The following is a 14,981-nucleotide window of genomic DNA, read 5'->3' on the forward strand; positions in this document are numbered from 1 at the left end:
ATTTGTCTTGAGTCAGGGATAGCCAGGCTTCTGGGTACAGTGACAATCTTCCCCCGACTGCCTCCGAAGGGGGGCAGTCGGGCAACACCTCAGGGATGTTGAAAGGGCTTATCAGAGAAGGCTTCTCGATTGCCCTGGTTCTGCGGACCCCCCCTGCCTCTAGGGCGGCGTCTACCATTGTTGTTCCCCTCTGCCTCTGGCGGGAACCGACTCTGTCGTCAGGCGAAGTCCCTTGAGATTGTTTGGAACCACATTTTCCCACTTTTCTGGCCTTTGGGGTAAGGCCTAGAAGGAGTAGAAAACGGACTCCGACGGCAGAAAGAGTCTTGCCATCCGTCTCGCACCTAGTCAAGGTTTCTTTCACTTGAGGACCAAAAGAGATGATCCATCGAACGGGAATTAGTGAAAGACGTTTTAAAGGGGTCCGCAAAGTTGCATAGCCGCATCCAGGCATGCCTGCGTAAGGCTACACCTGTCCCTGCGGCCCTGCTCGCTCCATCAGCCGCATACGAAAGGAGGCGCATGGAGGAGTTAGCTATGGAGTTCAGGGTAGCCAGCTGAGTGATCATCTTGTCTTGAAAACCCGCAGCTGTAGGATCCTTCAACATGTCACTCGCTTCTTTGATCAAGTCTCTTTGAAGACGAGTAAAATGGCATAGGTAGTTCAGCGAACGCATTGTAAAGGTCGCTGATGAGAACATCCGCTTCCCGTACCTGTCCATAGACCTAGATTCCTTGTTAGGTGGATGGACAGGTACTGAAGGATCAGCTAGTTCCTTCTTAGTAGCAGCAGCAACCACCATAGCATCCACAGAAACTCCCTTGGTCAAAAATTGTTTATCCGCTGGTGTCGTGATAAATTTTGAGGGTCTCCTGGGGGTGGGGTCCACTGAGTCAGGAGCCGTCCATGCCTTTTTTGCTACCACCTGCATGAGGGGGTCAAAGGGGGGAGACACCCAGGAGGTGGAAGGGCGAGAGCCAAACGCCTCAAGGTACACAGATTCATCCTCCGAAGGGTTGAGGGCTGGCCAATTTCCCCTCTGCTTAAGGATTTCTAGAATGTCTGCAAATGAGACATCTTCAGAAGGGGAACGGGGGGAACCCTCGGAATCCTCTAAATCCGTGTCAGAGGTGACGGACTCAGGTGAGTCTATGTGTTTCCTCTTACACTTTCTCTTCCGAGGGGGCTCTTCTGCCAATTCAGGAGAGGCCTCGGAAGAGGATGAGATCCCACAGGGGATTCCTGAGGAGCTGGCTCTCTGCGGTCTGGGATGAGGGAGTGAGTCGACTTGACCTGAGGCACCGAAGAGGGAGGGGCGGACGGAGCCGACTGTGGAGCTGAACCAGGTTCCAACACACTCCGCATGACCTCGAACGCACCCCTGTCAGGCAGAGCCAGAGGTCCCCGCTCCGAAAAGCTAAAAACCTCCCTCGGCACCGACAGTGATGGCTCCGAGGCCGATGTCGGGGCCGAACTCACCAGCTCAAGCCCGAGAGGGAGAGCAGGGTCGGACAAGGGTCCGATGCCACTCACCCCCTCGGAGCCGACGAGGGAAGTCCGGCGCCGAGATTCTTCTAAGGAAGAAATCGGAGCCGACGATGGAGCCGAAGACATTTGTATCGGCTCCGACGCTACCACAGTCTCGGTTCCGAAACACCCCGGCTCCGAGCTCAACGGAGTCGGAGGAGGAACATAATGAGGGACAGGGTCAGGCATCGACTGATGAGTTGGGCTCTGAAGCATTTGGGCCAGTGCCTCGGACTTGAGAAGTCGACTCACTACCCTCTGAAGGTCATGGTCCGAAAGCCTCGATGACCTAGAGGAGTGAGATCTATGGCTCCATTCAGACAGCAGGGGAGATGCTGGAGCCGAATGAACGGAGCCAAGGGACGGTGACCTGGACCTCTTTCTAGATGTCGGTTCCGAAGGTCTGGTCGGAACCGACACAGGAATTTCCAATACCTCGGCTCCAGCCGGAGCCGAGGAACCCACAGAAACTGCAGTCTGAGACTCATCGGCTCCAGCCGGAGCCGATGTAGACGGAGGTTTGAAGCCTTAGGCCTCGGCTCAGAAGCTGGAGCCGAGGACCTAGAAGCCTTGGAGGGCTTTCCCGAAGGAACTGTAAGGGAACCCTCAGGCTTAAGTAAACCTCTCAAAATAAGTTTGTTTTTTCTTTCCTGCAGGACCCTGGGGCTGAAGCCGTGGCATACAGCGCAGGAGTCCTGCAGGTGTAAAGGTCCCAGGCAGTAGACACAAGAAGTGTGACCGTCTGTCAGAGACATTTTCTGACAGCACGAGTCACACTTCTTGAAGCCTGAGACCTTTGAGTCTTTAGACATTATAGAAGGAAGTGTAACCACACACACACAGTCAAACACACTGATTACACCCTATACAAGTTTAAACTCAAAAAATAAAACACACTATCAAAGTTTTAAATTCTTGAGAAAACACACACACACCACTAGGGGATGGCAAAGGCCCAAAGGCCCGAGGGAAGAACTTAAGAGTTCTTGTGGAAAAACGGGGATAATAGAAGAGAAAAGGGGACAAAATCCACTAAACTAAGGGAAACAACTGTTAAGAATTAAACTAAAGGGGTTTAAGTAGACTAAATTTTACTCTACAATAACTCACCAAGAAGCCGGTAGAAACCAAACACCTCGATCGCTGTAGCGGCAAACGAGATCTGAGGTAACTCACGCCTAGCATTGTGGGATATAAGGGGAGCCTCGAGCCGGTGGAACCAACTCTCGAGCTTTTAGAGTGGCCGAGTCGGAGCCGAGGTCGGCTCCGAACCCATCCAGCAAGAATGAAGGCGAGATAGACAACTTAACATTTAATGTTTCCATGTTCTAATCTGAAATTAGCAATGTGATTGGTTTATGGTTAATTGTTCCCAGTATTTAAAATGTTTTAATTAATTTGTGTGTGTAGTCTGATGAAGTCTTTTCTCTTTGAGACGAAAGCGCTCAATATTACGTGTGTTTTAATAAAAGATACTCTTGGAGCTGTCAGTGTGGATTCCTGGGACCTATTGTGTTTTTATTCTACAGTTTTTGTTAGCTACAGTGCTTTTTATTGGTTTATATCAAAATTTGGATAGCCCTGTGGCATCACATTTTTATGCAGAACACTTGGGGTCTTATACCAGTTTGAAAGCATGTATTTTAGAACAGGTAATGGTTAAGGATGATGTTGCACTTAAAAACAAACTGTTATATATGGAAGCAGTCTGTATTTTAAAGTTTGACACTTTGGTGCCTCATGGTTTAAATAAGAACTTAAATGGAAGGCTTTTCTGTATTAAGTGTGAATTATTACTTTATGTTTGTTTTATTTAATTCATTACTTATGTGATATTTGTTATTTAAATGTAGCTTGTGCTACTGTGATGTCAACTCTTTGAAAGGCTTGCTAGTCGAGGCACTGAAGTATTAAACAGTTTTGGATTTTATGCTTTTGCAGTTGGTATTTTTCACTTTTTCTGTGTTTTTTTTGTAGGTTGAGAATGGCCAGGTCCTCAACTCACTTATCACGGGCAAATATCCATGCCCATTTTAGTGACATTAGTCAACATGACCAGATCAGTTAGAGCCATATTTTTATGGCTTCAAGTGGCTATCCTTGCCATGTTGTGCAGTCTGTGATTTGTGCTTTCCTATTTGAGGATACTATACACCACAGCAGATGCCCAGAGTGGTTGGCCTATACAACTCTTCCCCCTACAGGGCACCATCTAGAGTTTGTACTACTGCCCACAGCTCCATTTTTAGGTGAGTCTGAGATGGAAACACTCAATGTTTTTCGCAGGTGGGAGAAAACCCACAGAGATACAAGGAGAGCATGCAAACTCCAAACAGACATTGGTCATAGGTCAGGATTGTACCTTGTATGTTGTGCATGGGAGTTGAAGACATTAACTATTATGACAACTGGTCTTCCAATTGTAAACAACCCTACAAATTTTCTACAATTAACAGATAGATAATTAAAATATTCTACTGATTTTCTGGATGCCAACATTTTGGTCAATTCAGAAAATGACATATTAAACATTTTTTTCTATTCCAGCTCTGTTCTTAAAACCAATACCTATATACATGCTAACAGTTGATACCCGCTGTTCATTAAGGGCAATTTAATAAAGGGGCAAGCAATCAGGTTGTCCGGGGTAGTGTCTTATAATGTATACTTTCTATCAGAGTTGGACACTCAGAGAGACGTTTATAGACAAAGAACTTGATCAGAAGAAAATTACAGAAAAAAAACTGATGAGGTAATACAGGGTAGAAATACAATTTACAGACCTATTATAAATAATGAAGGCATAGTAACACTTAGTGCCTTAGAATACAGTCTGGATAGTGTAACCATCAAGAGAATGATCACAAATAACTGAAACATCTTAAAGAGCCATGAATATTAATTTAAAAGGGTAGGATAAATACCTAATTTCACATACAGGAAAAGTATAAATTTGAAAGCAGGTTCTGAGGAGAAATCAAAAATGGACAACAGAAACCCTGCAATAAATTATCCTCAGGACTTATACCATTGAGACATTTTCTTACTCAATTAATGAAATATGTTCACACTGGTCCTTATGAGACAATGAGTAAATTACAAGAGAAGTCTTGGGTGTAGAGCACACTATGACTGCAATTTGATTTGTGTGGTATGTCTGGCACTGTGTGGCAGCTGTGAAGCATTCTACATGGGAACGTTTTGCAGGTTGTCCAAATATATGAATATCTTATCCCATCAACCACAAATACTTCACAAATGTTTGTATACACATTTGATTTTGTGCAGTAGCTGCAGGAAATTTCACTTCTCTCTACTGAATCAAGTCAAACACAATGCAGAAGAGGACACTAAAACTTTATTGGATACAAATGAGCTATGTTGGTTGCAAGCAACAAAGATACAAGGCCTATATGACTTTATAAACATTAAATGTATTTTGTAACAGAAGACTGCTAAGTTATGATGTTTTTTTATTCATATTTTATACTTTTTCAATAACTGATTAAGCAGAATGTTTTTGTTTCACCTAATTATGCACTTAGTATTGATGAGACAAAATCATGGGTTGTGAGCTAAGAAGTTTTTTAAATGTTTCTTTTTGGGGGTAAATTATGAAGTGAAGTCTTTTTGCAATAAATAGATGCATTATGCATACTTTATGCACTAAATAATAATATAATGTGAATGCAGAAACTTCACAGATGACACATAAGAACAGCATCCAAATTGTGTGAAGAGTTAAAAAAGGCAGATTTCTGGGGACAGGCTCAGATCCAGCATGTAATATAGTGTGGATTGGAAAGGGGGGACCTCCATCTCAGATCATGAGATTTTCCAGAAATTTGCCATTTTCTGATGGGGGAGCAGGATGAAACCAACCAAGGACCACCAAAAAGTGTCCTTGATGCTGTATCCTAAATTATTTTTTGCAACAAATTCCACTGCCCAAAACTGACCTGCATGGATACAACCCTTGAAAATTGTCTCACTGTTATAATTTAGTCACAGTTTTCCTGTGGGAACTAATCCATAGTCCCACCAGGGGCTCCAATATCCTAGACCTGGTCATTACCAACATGGGAAATCAATGCTCCATACCTATGGTCACCCCCTCGTTAGTCAAGTCTGACCATAAGCTAATCACCCTTAACATCCACATCCCACCCCCACCCCCCAGTAAAGAAACCACCATAAAAAACTTCTCCAAAGCCAACTTCATGCTACTCAAGTCAGAAGTGACAAACTTCATAACACCCATGCAGATGGGAACTGAAAGTTCAACTGCTGAATCCTATACTAAGGCACTGTACGAGCACATCCACTCATGCATGAATCGTGCCATCCCAAATAGAACCAAAATGCTCTCATCCAAAAAGGAAGCCAATCTGGTGGTCCCCTGCCATAAACAAACTTTACAACAAAAGGAAGAAACTTTTGCAGAAAAGAGGAAAATCCCAGGATGCAAAAAACTCCCTTACTAGCCTCAGTAAGAAACTGAGATGCCTCATAAAATCCTCCAAAGCTAGTTACGAAAATAAAATTGCCAAAGATTCCAAAGACAACCACAAAGCATTCTATAACTATGTCAAGAATCTAAATGGCAATGCTCAGATCTGCTCTGAGCTAAAACAGAATGGCATTAAATATACTGATCCAAAGGATATTGCCAATATCCTGGCAGATCGATTCAGTGCCAACTTCACCCTCCTCTCACCCCCTAAATGGCCCATCTCAATACCGGAAGATTGCCAAATTCCAGTAATAACGGCCACACAGGTACAAAACGCACTCTCTAAAGCCAAGAATACAGCATCCATGGGACCAGATGACATCACGGGCTGTGTACTACATGAACTACAATATGAACTGCACCTCACCTAAGTGTCATGTTTAATCATAGCCTCACCTCAGGTTTCGTGCCCACTGAGTAGCGCAGAGCTACAGTTATCCCAATCCACAAGGGGGGATCCACCTTGGATCCCGGAAACTACCGTCCCATCAGTCTGACAAGCCTTATCTGCAAGGCCATGGAGTGTATTATCATGGAACTTATAAACAAAGATATTGGCAACCTTCAAACAATGGACCCCACCCAGTTTGGGTTTGTGAAGGGCCGATCTTGTCTCCTGAACCTGATTGACTTCTTTGAATCAGTCTCCAGAGCCATGGACAAGGGTAAGGTGGTCCACACAGCCTATCTAGACCTTGCCAAGGCCTTTGACACCATCCCCCACTCTGGAATCATAGATAAACTTACTAAGTTGGGCATTAATCCCTATGTCACCCAATGGGTTGCTAAATGGCTTACTGATAGAACCCACACTGTAAAAGTAGCCGACTCCAAATCCAGCTCCAGACAAGTGACAAGTGGAGTACCTCAGGGTTCAGTCCTGGGGCGCTCTTGTTTGGCATCTACTTCTCTGAAGTACAGGTCAACACTAAGGGACTCTGGCTAACAAAGTTTGCAGATGACTGCAAACTGGGAGCCATTATTGAATCCCAAATGATGTGGATACTCTACAAAAGGGCCTTACAGAAACAGATGCTTGGTGCCAGAGCCATGGGCTCAAGCTCAATGCCAAGAAATGTATTGTTATCCCCTTTGGGAAAAAACATGTATCCATGAATTACCATATAGGTGGCAGTACACTAAACACAGAAAGTGTGATAAAGAGACTTAGGGACACAGGTGGACAGTGGTCTCACCTTCGATAACCACATCGCCACAACAGTCAGGAAATCCTTCTATGTGGCACACCTCATCACGAAGGGCTTTTCATCCAGAAAGAAGGAGGTCATTGTCCCACTGTACCCATCCCTCATTAAACCCATTATAGAATACAACGCCCCATTTGGTATGTACCTCTCAAGACATCTGCAACAACTGGAAAGGCCTCAGAAATACCTCACTAAAAGAATCACAGGCCTAAAGCAGATGCCCTACACTGACCGCCTTAAAAAACTCCAGCTATACTCTGTCGCATATCGTCTACTCAGAGGAGATCTCTGCTTAACATACAAGGCTATGTCAAACCCAGAGCTGTTGGACATGCTACACTTAAAGAAATCCCAATCCCTCAGAGCTACACGCTCCAGGGATCTAAACCTTGTCATCACAATAAACAAAACATGCTGGAGGGATAGGTTCCTGACCCAGAGACTCCCCAGACTCTGGAATAGATTGCCCATACATGTCAAGCAGAGTGCCTCTTTGGACCTCTTCAAGAGGAACCTTGACAATTGGATGGGAGAAAGGAAATTCACCCCAGGGATCACGTCAGTCACCCTGCTAGACAGGGGTCCAGGAAAGTAAATAATGTGGGAAGAAATAGCCAGGGAATTGTTATGGCTAGGCTTGTATAGGCCCTAAGGCTGATAGCCTAGTACCAACCTATGAACCTATGAATCTATACTTAAAGATATGTACAGTAAATAAAAGTATTATTGTGGCATTAATGTGACATCTGCCTGATTAAAATCTTATATGTCTGTTGGGCATTCAGTTATTCAGTGAACTGAATGGTGTGTGATAGAAAAAAGCAATCCCTGGCTTTGCTCTACAAAATTTGAAAACACCTTATTTTCTCAGTTAAGATCTTCCCACACTGAAGAATAAATGCACATGTATTAAGGTATCTCGTGCAAAGTTAGTGTGTTGTTCAGTATTTAATTGCAGATAAAGTCTGTAGAACAAAACCAACATTTCAGTGGTCTGGTCCAGCAGATACACTGACAAAGACAGAGCTAGGGTAAGGCTGCCATCCTGTGGTTGCATACAAAATGGCATCAGCATCTTGCATGACAATTACAAGCCTAACAAAATGTAGACATCATAAAGACATTCGAATAAAAGGACAACTGATACAAAAATGTCTTACCAATACGTGTGATATTATTGTGGGAGAGTTCAAGAACTTTCAGGTTCCTGCAGCCATCAATACCATGAATGGAAGTTAGCTGGTTATGGTTGAGAAGGAGAACACAGAGATTTTCCACATCAAGGCAGTTTATAGTCTTAATTGCATTTTCCTGAAAAAGAGGTAAAAAGTAATTCAAAATTCTAACAAGCTTTCAGCTTCAACAAGAATAAAAAAAAAATCTCCTTGGATTTCCCTTTCATTTAGTGTTTATAGAAAAGGATACTTACAATTAAGCCTGGCCATGTGACTGCAGGATTTTACTACTGAAAGCAAGAACTATGAAAAACTGTGGATGACAAAAAGAAGCGCCTGTCTCTGGGTATGGGTATTCTTTCATACAGCACCTTATGACCAGGCATACGGGCTGAAAGTACAGACAACACAAACACTGATTTTAATCCAGTTTATAGTCTATATGTTTAGATATAATGTTATATTATGCCTTTATATAAACATTTTTACTTGTCTTTTTTATTTTTTATGTTGCCTTTGCCTGTAGTAATAGCTGCAAATAGCGGCCTTCAGGTTAACAAATAATAAACGCGAAAAGGCTCTAATTATACTTGTATACCCTTTCAAATATACTGGTTGACAATACCCACTCTCCTCTAGGTTGGAGTTTGAATAGTTTATGAAAACAAACCACATGAACTCAGAAATCCTTTAATATATTCTGCTCAGCTTGTACTCATTTTTCTCTACTGCAGCCACTTTACAGGTTATGGATCCATCAACTTTGTGTCTTACCAATACTTTCTAATGTTCTGTTATTTAATAACAGAAATAGTTAAAGATATATAAGGCTGCTCTATCATTTGTTATCCATCTATGATTTCCTTTAACTAGCTGCCACAGTTTTGAAACATCAATAATGTGGAAAACTATGCAAATTAGCACACAAACTACATTTTGTTTATACTCAGTCTAAATGAAGCCCGGTATGTGCTAACCATTACTAAATGTCCTAAATTACAAACGTAAACCAATACACACATTTCCTTTATGTTTTTTTCAAATGCAGTTGTTAACCTGTCCAATGGGCACAAGTGTCCCTTTTCACAGGTGACCCTGGACCACTGTCTTGAAAGGTATCTTGTTCAGAATAGCACAGTAGGCAAGTGGAAGCGAACAAAATCAAACTGTGTACCCTTGATTACGGAGAGCAGGTCAATGACAGCTCGGAGCTTCTGTGTTAACTGCACTAACCTTTCTTTAAAGGAAAACAAACAAAAGTTATACTGTTAAGTAAACAAGATATCTTGGCATTTTGTGTGTGTTCAATGAATAAGACAAAAATTAACAGCACAGATGGGGTATATCCTCCCTGCAAATGAAAAAAGCTTATATGGGGAGCATTAAACCAATTGACAAACTTGAAGGAAGGCTGAAAAATCTGAGAGATCCCTTGAATTAGCTTATTCCTCTGATCACACTTTTAAGGACCTCAGCAGCATATGATCACAAAACTAACTTTCTGTCTAAAGAAGAATTCAAAATTTCAGCTTTGACATCCTCGGGAAAGATATGAGTATGCAACCAAGCAAACATCCACATAACAGTTCCACTGTCAGCAGCCCTGAAAGTGTCAGCAGCAGAATCATAAGTGCATTTCAAACAAGTGGGTAGCCACCTGAGTCACTGAAGCAATTAGGTTGCACAACTAAGTTTATTTTTCCTCAGAAAAGGAAACAGATGTCATAATATTCCTTGTGTTCTTAAAACAGCAATCATAATTTTTTAACATATGAGTTTGACAGGTGAGAATTCTAAAAATAAGTATTGCAGAAGAATACACATTTCCCAAATCTAGCAAAAGCTTTCCCATCTTTGCCAAAAGGGGAGGGATTGACATTAGCCAGGCATTTAACAGGAACTGGGTTCATCATAGAAATAATTGCTGGGTATAATCTTGGATTAGTGTATAAAAACCTACATGACTGAAGAACATAAAATCTATCTACTTTCTTGGGGTTAGATGTCTGGCTGTCAGCTTTCACACAAACATCCTCCAATCCTGAAAGAACAAGAGGAATTGGTGTAGGTTCTCAAAAATGCAGTCGGAGTAAATCATAATACTTATTTAGAGATGGTGGAATGTCATTATGGTCCCAGTAAAAGAACTGTGCATTCTGGAAATAGTTCTTGAAAAAGAGAATCCTTCAAAGGGACTGGCAGAAGCCACACTCTCCTCAGAATTGGAAACAGAAACCGGAGGAGAAAAAATAGAAGTTGTCCCTTTCACAATTATTTTTTTGTGGTTCAAAATGTTAAATCTCTTCAGAAACAGCAACAATGAAAGGGTCAAGAGCCTGAACTAAACCCTGAGCTAAGCCTAATAAACCATCCTTTGTAAACTAACTGAGACAGAATACACATCTAACTTTTTGCTTCTTTTTGACAGGAATTTCTAACAAGCAGACCCACTTTTGCTGTGCAAAACTTCCCTAGGGACAGGTAATTCATTTTGGCTAAGCAGATAGGAATTCCATTCTCCTTCTCCCAGGACCTTGCCCACCAAGGAGACTCCAACAGCTGCAGAGGAAATGTCTAACCCTCTGACAATGATGGCTTCAACTACAGCAGAGAAAGCCATGGAAAAAAGATAAATGGCCCGAGGAACCAGAAATGGTCACAGCAGAATTACCCATTTGAGGCTGAGGCATTTATCAGCCTGCTGTTATACAGAGTGGTGTTTATTTATATTCTTTTTTAGTGGCTGGTAAAAGGAAGAACTGAGGAATTGGTAGGTTGTTCTATGAGAAACCGGCAAGTTGTTCCCTGTTAAAGCCGAAAAAGATGCTTGGCCACAGTAGTCAGTAAAACAGGTAAATAGCAAATAAAAGTCACTTTTTGACAAAGCACACACACACACACACACACACACACACACACACACACACACACACACACACACACACACACACACACACACACACACAGAGTAAAAGCACTTTAAACACTTTTCCTAGCACCAAAAAGTAAAATAAACAGAGATTCTCCCGAGAAAAAAATGAACAACTTTTAAAAATGTTTTTACCCCAAAAGTAAAAACATGTGCTCCCATGTAAAAATACACATAAAAGTAAAGTGAAAGTTTCTACGGCTTTAAAATAATTTCTTTTTTTCTCACAAAAACTTTTGAACAACTAAAAAGTAAAGTGAAAGTTTTTTTTTCCCCAGGAGGGAGCTTATCTCCCGAGCAATGGAACAGAATTAGCTGACTGTTGATCCTCAAAAGCCAGGAGAGAACCCTTCTTTCAGTGGCTTGAGCTGACTAATGGTTTGTGTGCATGGAAGCTGCCCTGTAGCTTTGAAAGTTGTCCAGCTGTTATATCTTCTGCAGGATATAACACATGTAACTTAGGCTACTGCAACAGTGATCACTATGAAGAACATCTTCCTCTACACTTTTGTTACTGAAGGTAAATGAACTGACCAAAAACTGCCTGTGCAGGGTTCCTATTAGAAGACCGAAGATGCATTCTATCAAAGCCCCCACTTTATGTATTCTTTCAATTTTTTTTTTCTTTTTTTTTTTTGGAACAGAGATTTTTTTTCCCAAGAAAAAATCCCTGTTCTGAGCTTTTGAGATTCGATTATTCATTGTTCGCTTTTTTAAGCATTCAATGATATAATATAGACCCACCTGTGCATACCTCCCAACTTCTTTGCTCAAGAATTCTGGACAAAGCCAAAAATTATGTGGTTGGGGTGAGGGCAATTGTGCAAAATCAGGAGCAATTTTAAATATTGCTCTAATTCACTTGAAAATGTAATTGAACTACATGTTTAGCATCGACATGCATTTTCTGAACAATAAAAAGTACGAAACTGTAATGAGTGGCATTATTGACTGTAATCCAAAGTGATTTATCAGAATATCAAAACTTGACAGGGCAAAAATATGATGCAAAATCAGGCATATGTTGCAAAATCCTGGACTGTTTTTGGGTATGTGATTTGTATTTTTCAGCTGTTTGATTAACTAATTTCCTTATTTTATATGGAACATTAACTGTGAAACATACTCGAAAGAAGTATCTTTATTCATCACAGACAAGCATGGATGTCCTTTACCTCAAAATAAGAATGCAACTAAGTTAAAAAACAGCTTAGAGTAATGATTTCAATAAAACAATACAATGGTTTAAAAAACAAGTATACTAAGAGAGAAAGACTACAACCATTGAATGATTACAGTAGTGCTATCCTGTTCTTGAAATTTCTCTCAGAAAAATATTAAAAACCAAAAGGAATTTATTGGATCAACTACTCTCCTATCATTTCATTTAGTACATAAATGTTACATGCTTGCTATAATAACAGAGCTGTAGAAGTAGGGCCCCCCTCCATAAGCCTTAGGACTAGGCCATAAGCAGTAGGACAGCTCATTCCACCAAATATTTCCAGACTGTTGAGTGCCTCCCCTTTCTAATAATGCACCATGTACCTCTCTCTCTGTCTTTCTCTCAATATCTGAGGAATCCACAGTAGAAATAAAGACATGCAACTAAGAGAAACCAAGACCATCTCAACCAAAATGGGGGAAGGTGGGCCAAGTTATTACACAGGAAGATCTAACTCCTACAGATTTATTGTCATGGTTAAGTATACGATTTACATATCTAACAGGAGTGAGTTTTTTCTCTGTAACTCTTATAAAAAGTCTCATGCTTTTCTATGGGTGGACCATAGGCCTGCATAATCTTTGAAACAGTGGCTCCAAAGGTACTTCTGAATTGAAATATCAGATCTAGTTTGCAGTGCTTTGCTAAATAATTCAATGGTGACCAAGTAGCCACTGCAAATATTTCATCTATAGATGGGTTATTAAAGAAAGCTACAACAGTGCCCAGAGCTCTTGTATAATGGGCCTGAGGAAGCATTTGTAGGGGCTTATTGTGCAAAACATAAAGGAACTTGAACAGGAGGGAGTGTATAAATATTTAGGAATTGATGAAGGATAGGCAATAAAGCATGAAATGTAAATAAAAATCAGTAATGAATACTTCAGATGACAAAAAGTAATACTGAAAACAGTTTTGATATCTAGGAATGAAGTTCAAGTCATAAACCAATGTACTCCTCCTGTTCTAATTTATAGTTTTGGGGTGATTAATTGGCCCTAAAAAGTATTAGATCAGTTGGACAGGAAAACAGAAAAATGATTCATCCTTATCAAACGAATGCTTCATGCTTATCAAATGATATATAAAAATCATTGTATACCAAGATTATATATTCCTCATTCTAGAGGAGATACAGGCCTTCTTGAAACTGATTACAAGTATAGATAGTGGGACTCTATGCTAACCTCGACAGATCCAAACAATAAAAGTTTTAAAACATGAGGACAGCAAGTCTAAGATGGCTTCCTTGCTTAGTTTAGCAGAAGCATATTGGTTTCAAGCAAGAATGGAAATTAAACCAAAAGTAGACAAAAATCAGGCAGCAAAAAGCAAAAGAAAGAATATAAGGGAAGGATTAGATGAGAAAAGAAATGCGGATAAGGCATAAATATGTGGAAGTATAGAGATCTCCTGCAATAACCTCACATCGATCAGGATTTGACAAAGGAATGGTTAAGGAGAGGTAATAAATTAAAACTCAAAGAGGAAAGGTAAATAATGGCGGCCCAGGATGGTAGACTACGTGCATGTTGGTTTACAAAGTCCATTGAACACGTGAGAGAAACAGACAAATGGAAACAGCTACACACCTTGTTGCTGGGTGTGATACATTCATGGCAGAGGATCTGCATACTGAAAGGACACAATAATGTGGCAAGAATGTTGCATCAGGGATTGTGCAAACACTACACTATTGAAGTAGATGAGAAGCATTGGAAACATGAGCCACTAAGCATTATAGAAAATGATGTAGTTTATATCACATGGTATCACCAATTACCAGTAGTTCAAAACATAGAAGAGAGAAAAAAAAAACAGATATAGTAGTTCAGGACAAAAAAGACAAAATTAACATTAATCATTAAAATTGCTACACTCAGTGATTACAGTGTATTCTGTACACAGAGAGACAAAGTCATAAAATACAAGAATTTGTAGGCAGAAATAAGAGTAATGTGGAAGAAGGATACCCAAACAGTTCAATAGTAGTAGGAGATCTCATAAAAAATAATTTATAGTTATATTCAGATATGCTATGAATACATATAATTCCATATGAATTATAGAAGGAATGAGTTTTAGGCAGATTGTGGGCACTTTGAACAGCACTTTTGGATTACATCAAAGATTAAAATAATACTAATTTCATAAATTTTAACCATACCCTGTCTTAGGAATGAGGTCCATTCCCGTCATGGTATTAGAAACCAAAAAGACTTTGAGAAATTAAAACATGAAAAACATAGCATTTACTGCAGAGGGAAACCACCTGGTAAGGGTAATTTTTGAACAATTTTACCCACAGTGTAAAGGAAATGAATAGCCGAGAATTCTTTTTAAAGAATTTAGCACCGTTTACGAAGTACCTTAACTGACTAAACAGTACAAGTACTTCCCATG

General features: G+C 40.6%; 1 protein-coding gene across 3 annotated transcripts in view; it reads right to left on the minus strand.

The window, feature by feature from the left end:
• Positions 1-14,981, minus strand: part of LRRIQ1 (leucine rich repeats and IQ motif containing 1) — a 3,765,329-nt gene that overhangs the window by 2,801,151 nt on the left and 949,197 nt on the right. For all 3 annotated transcript variants that reach the window (XM_044088432.1, XM_044088431.1, XM_044088433.1), the window contains one exon: positions 8,410-8,560. In XM_044088432.1, the coding sequence (XP_043944367.1) occupies positions 8,410-8,560 (151 nt within the window). The remainder of the gene's footprint in view (positions 1-8,409; positions 8,561-14,981) is intronic.

The sequence above is a fragment of the Protopterus annectens genome, chromosome 11.part0 (genome assembly GCF_019279795.1).
Source record: "Protopterus annectens isolate FY-2018-M chromosome 11.part0, PAN1.0, whole genome shotgun sequence".
NCBI lineage: Eukaryota > Metazoa > Chordata > Ceratodontiformes > Protopteridae > Protopterus > Protopterus annectens.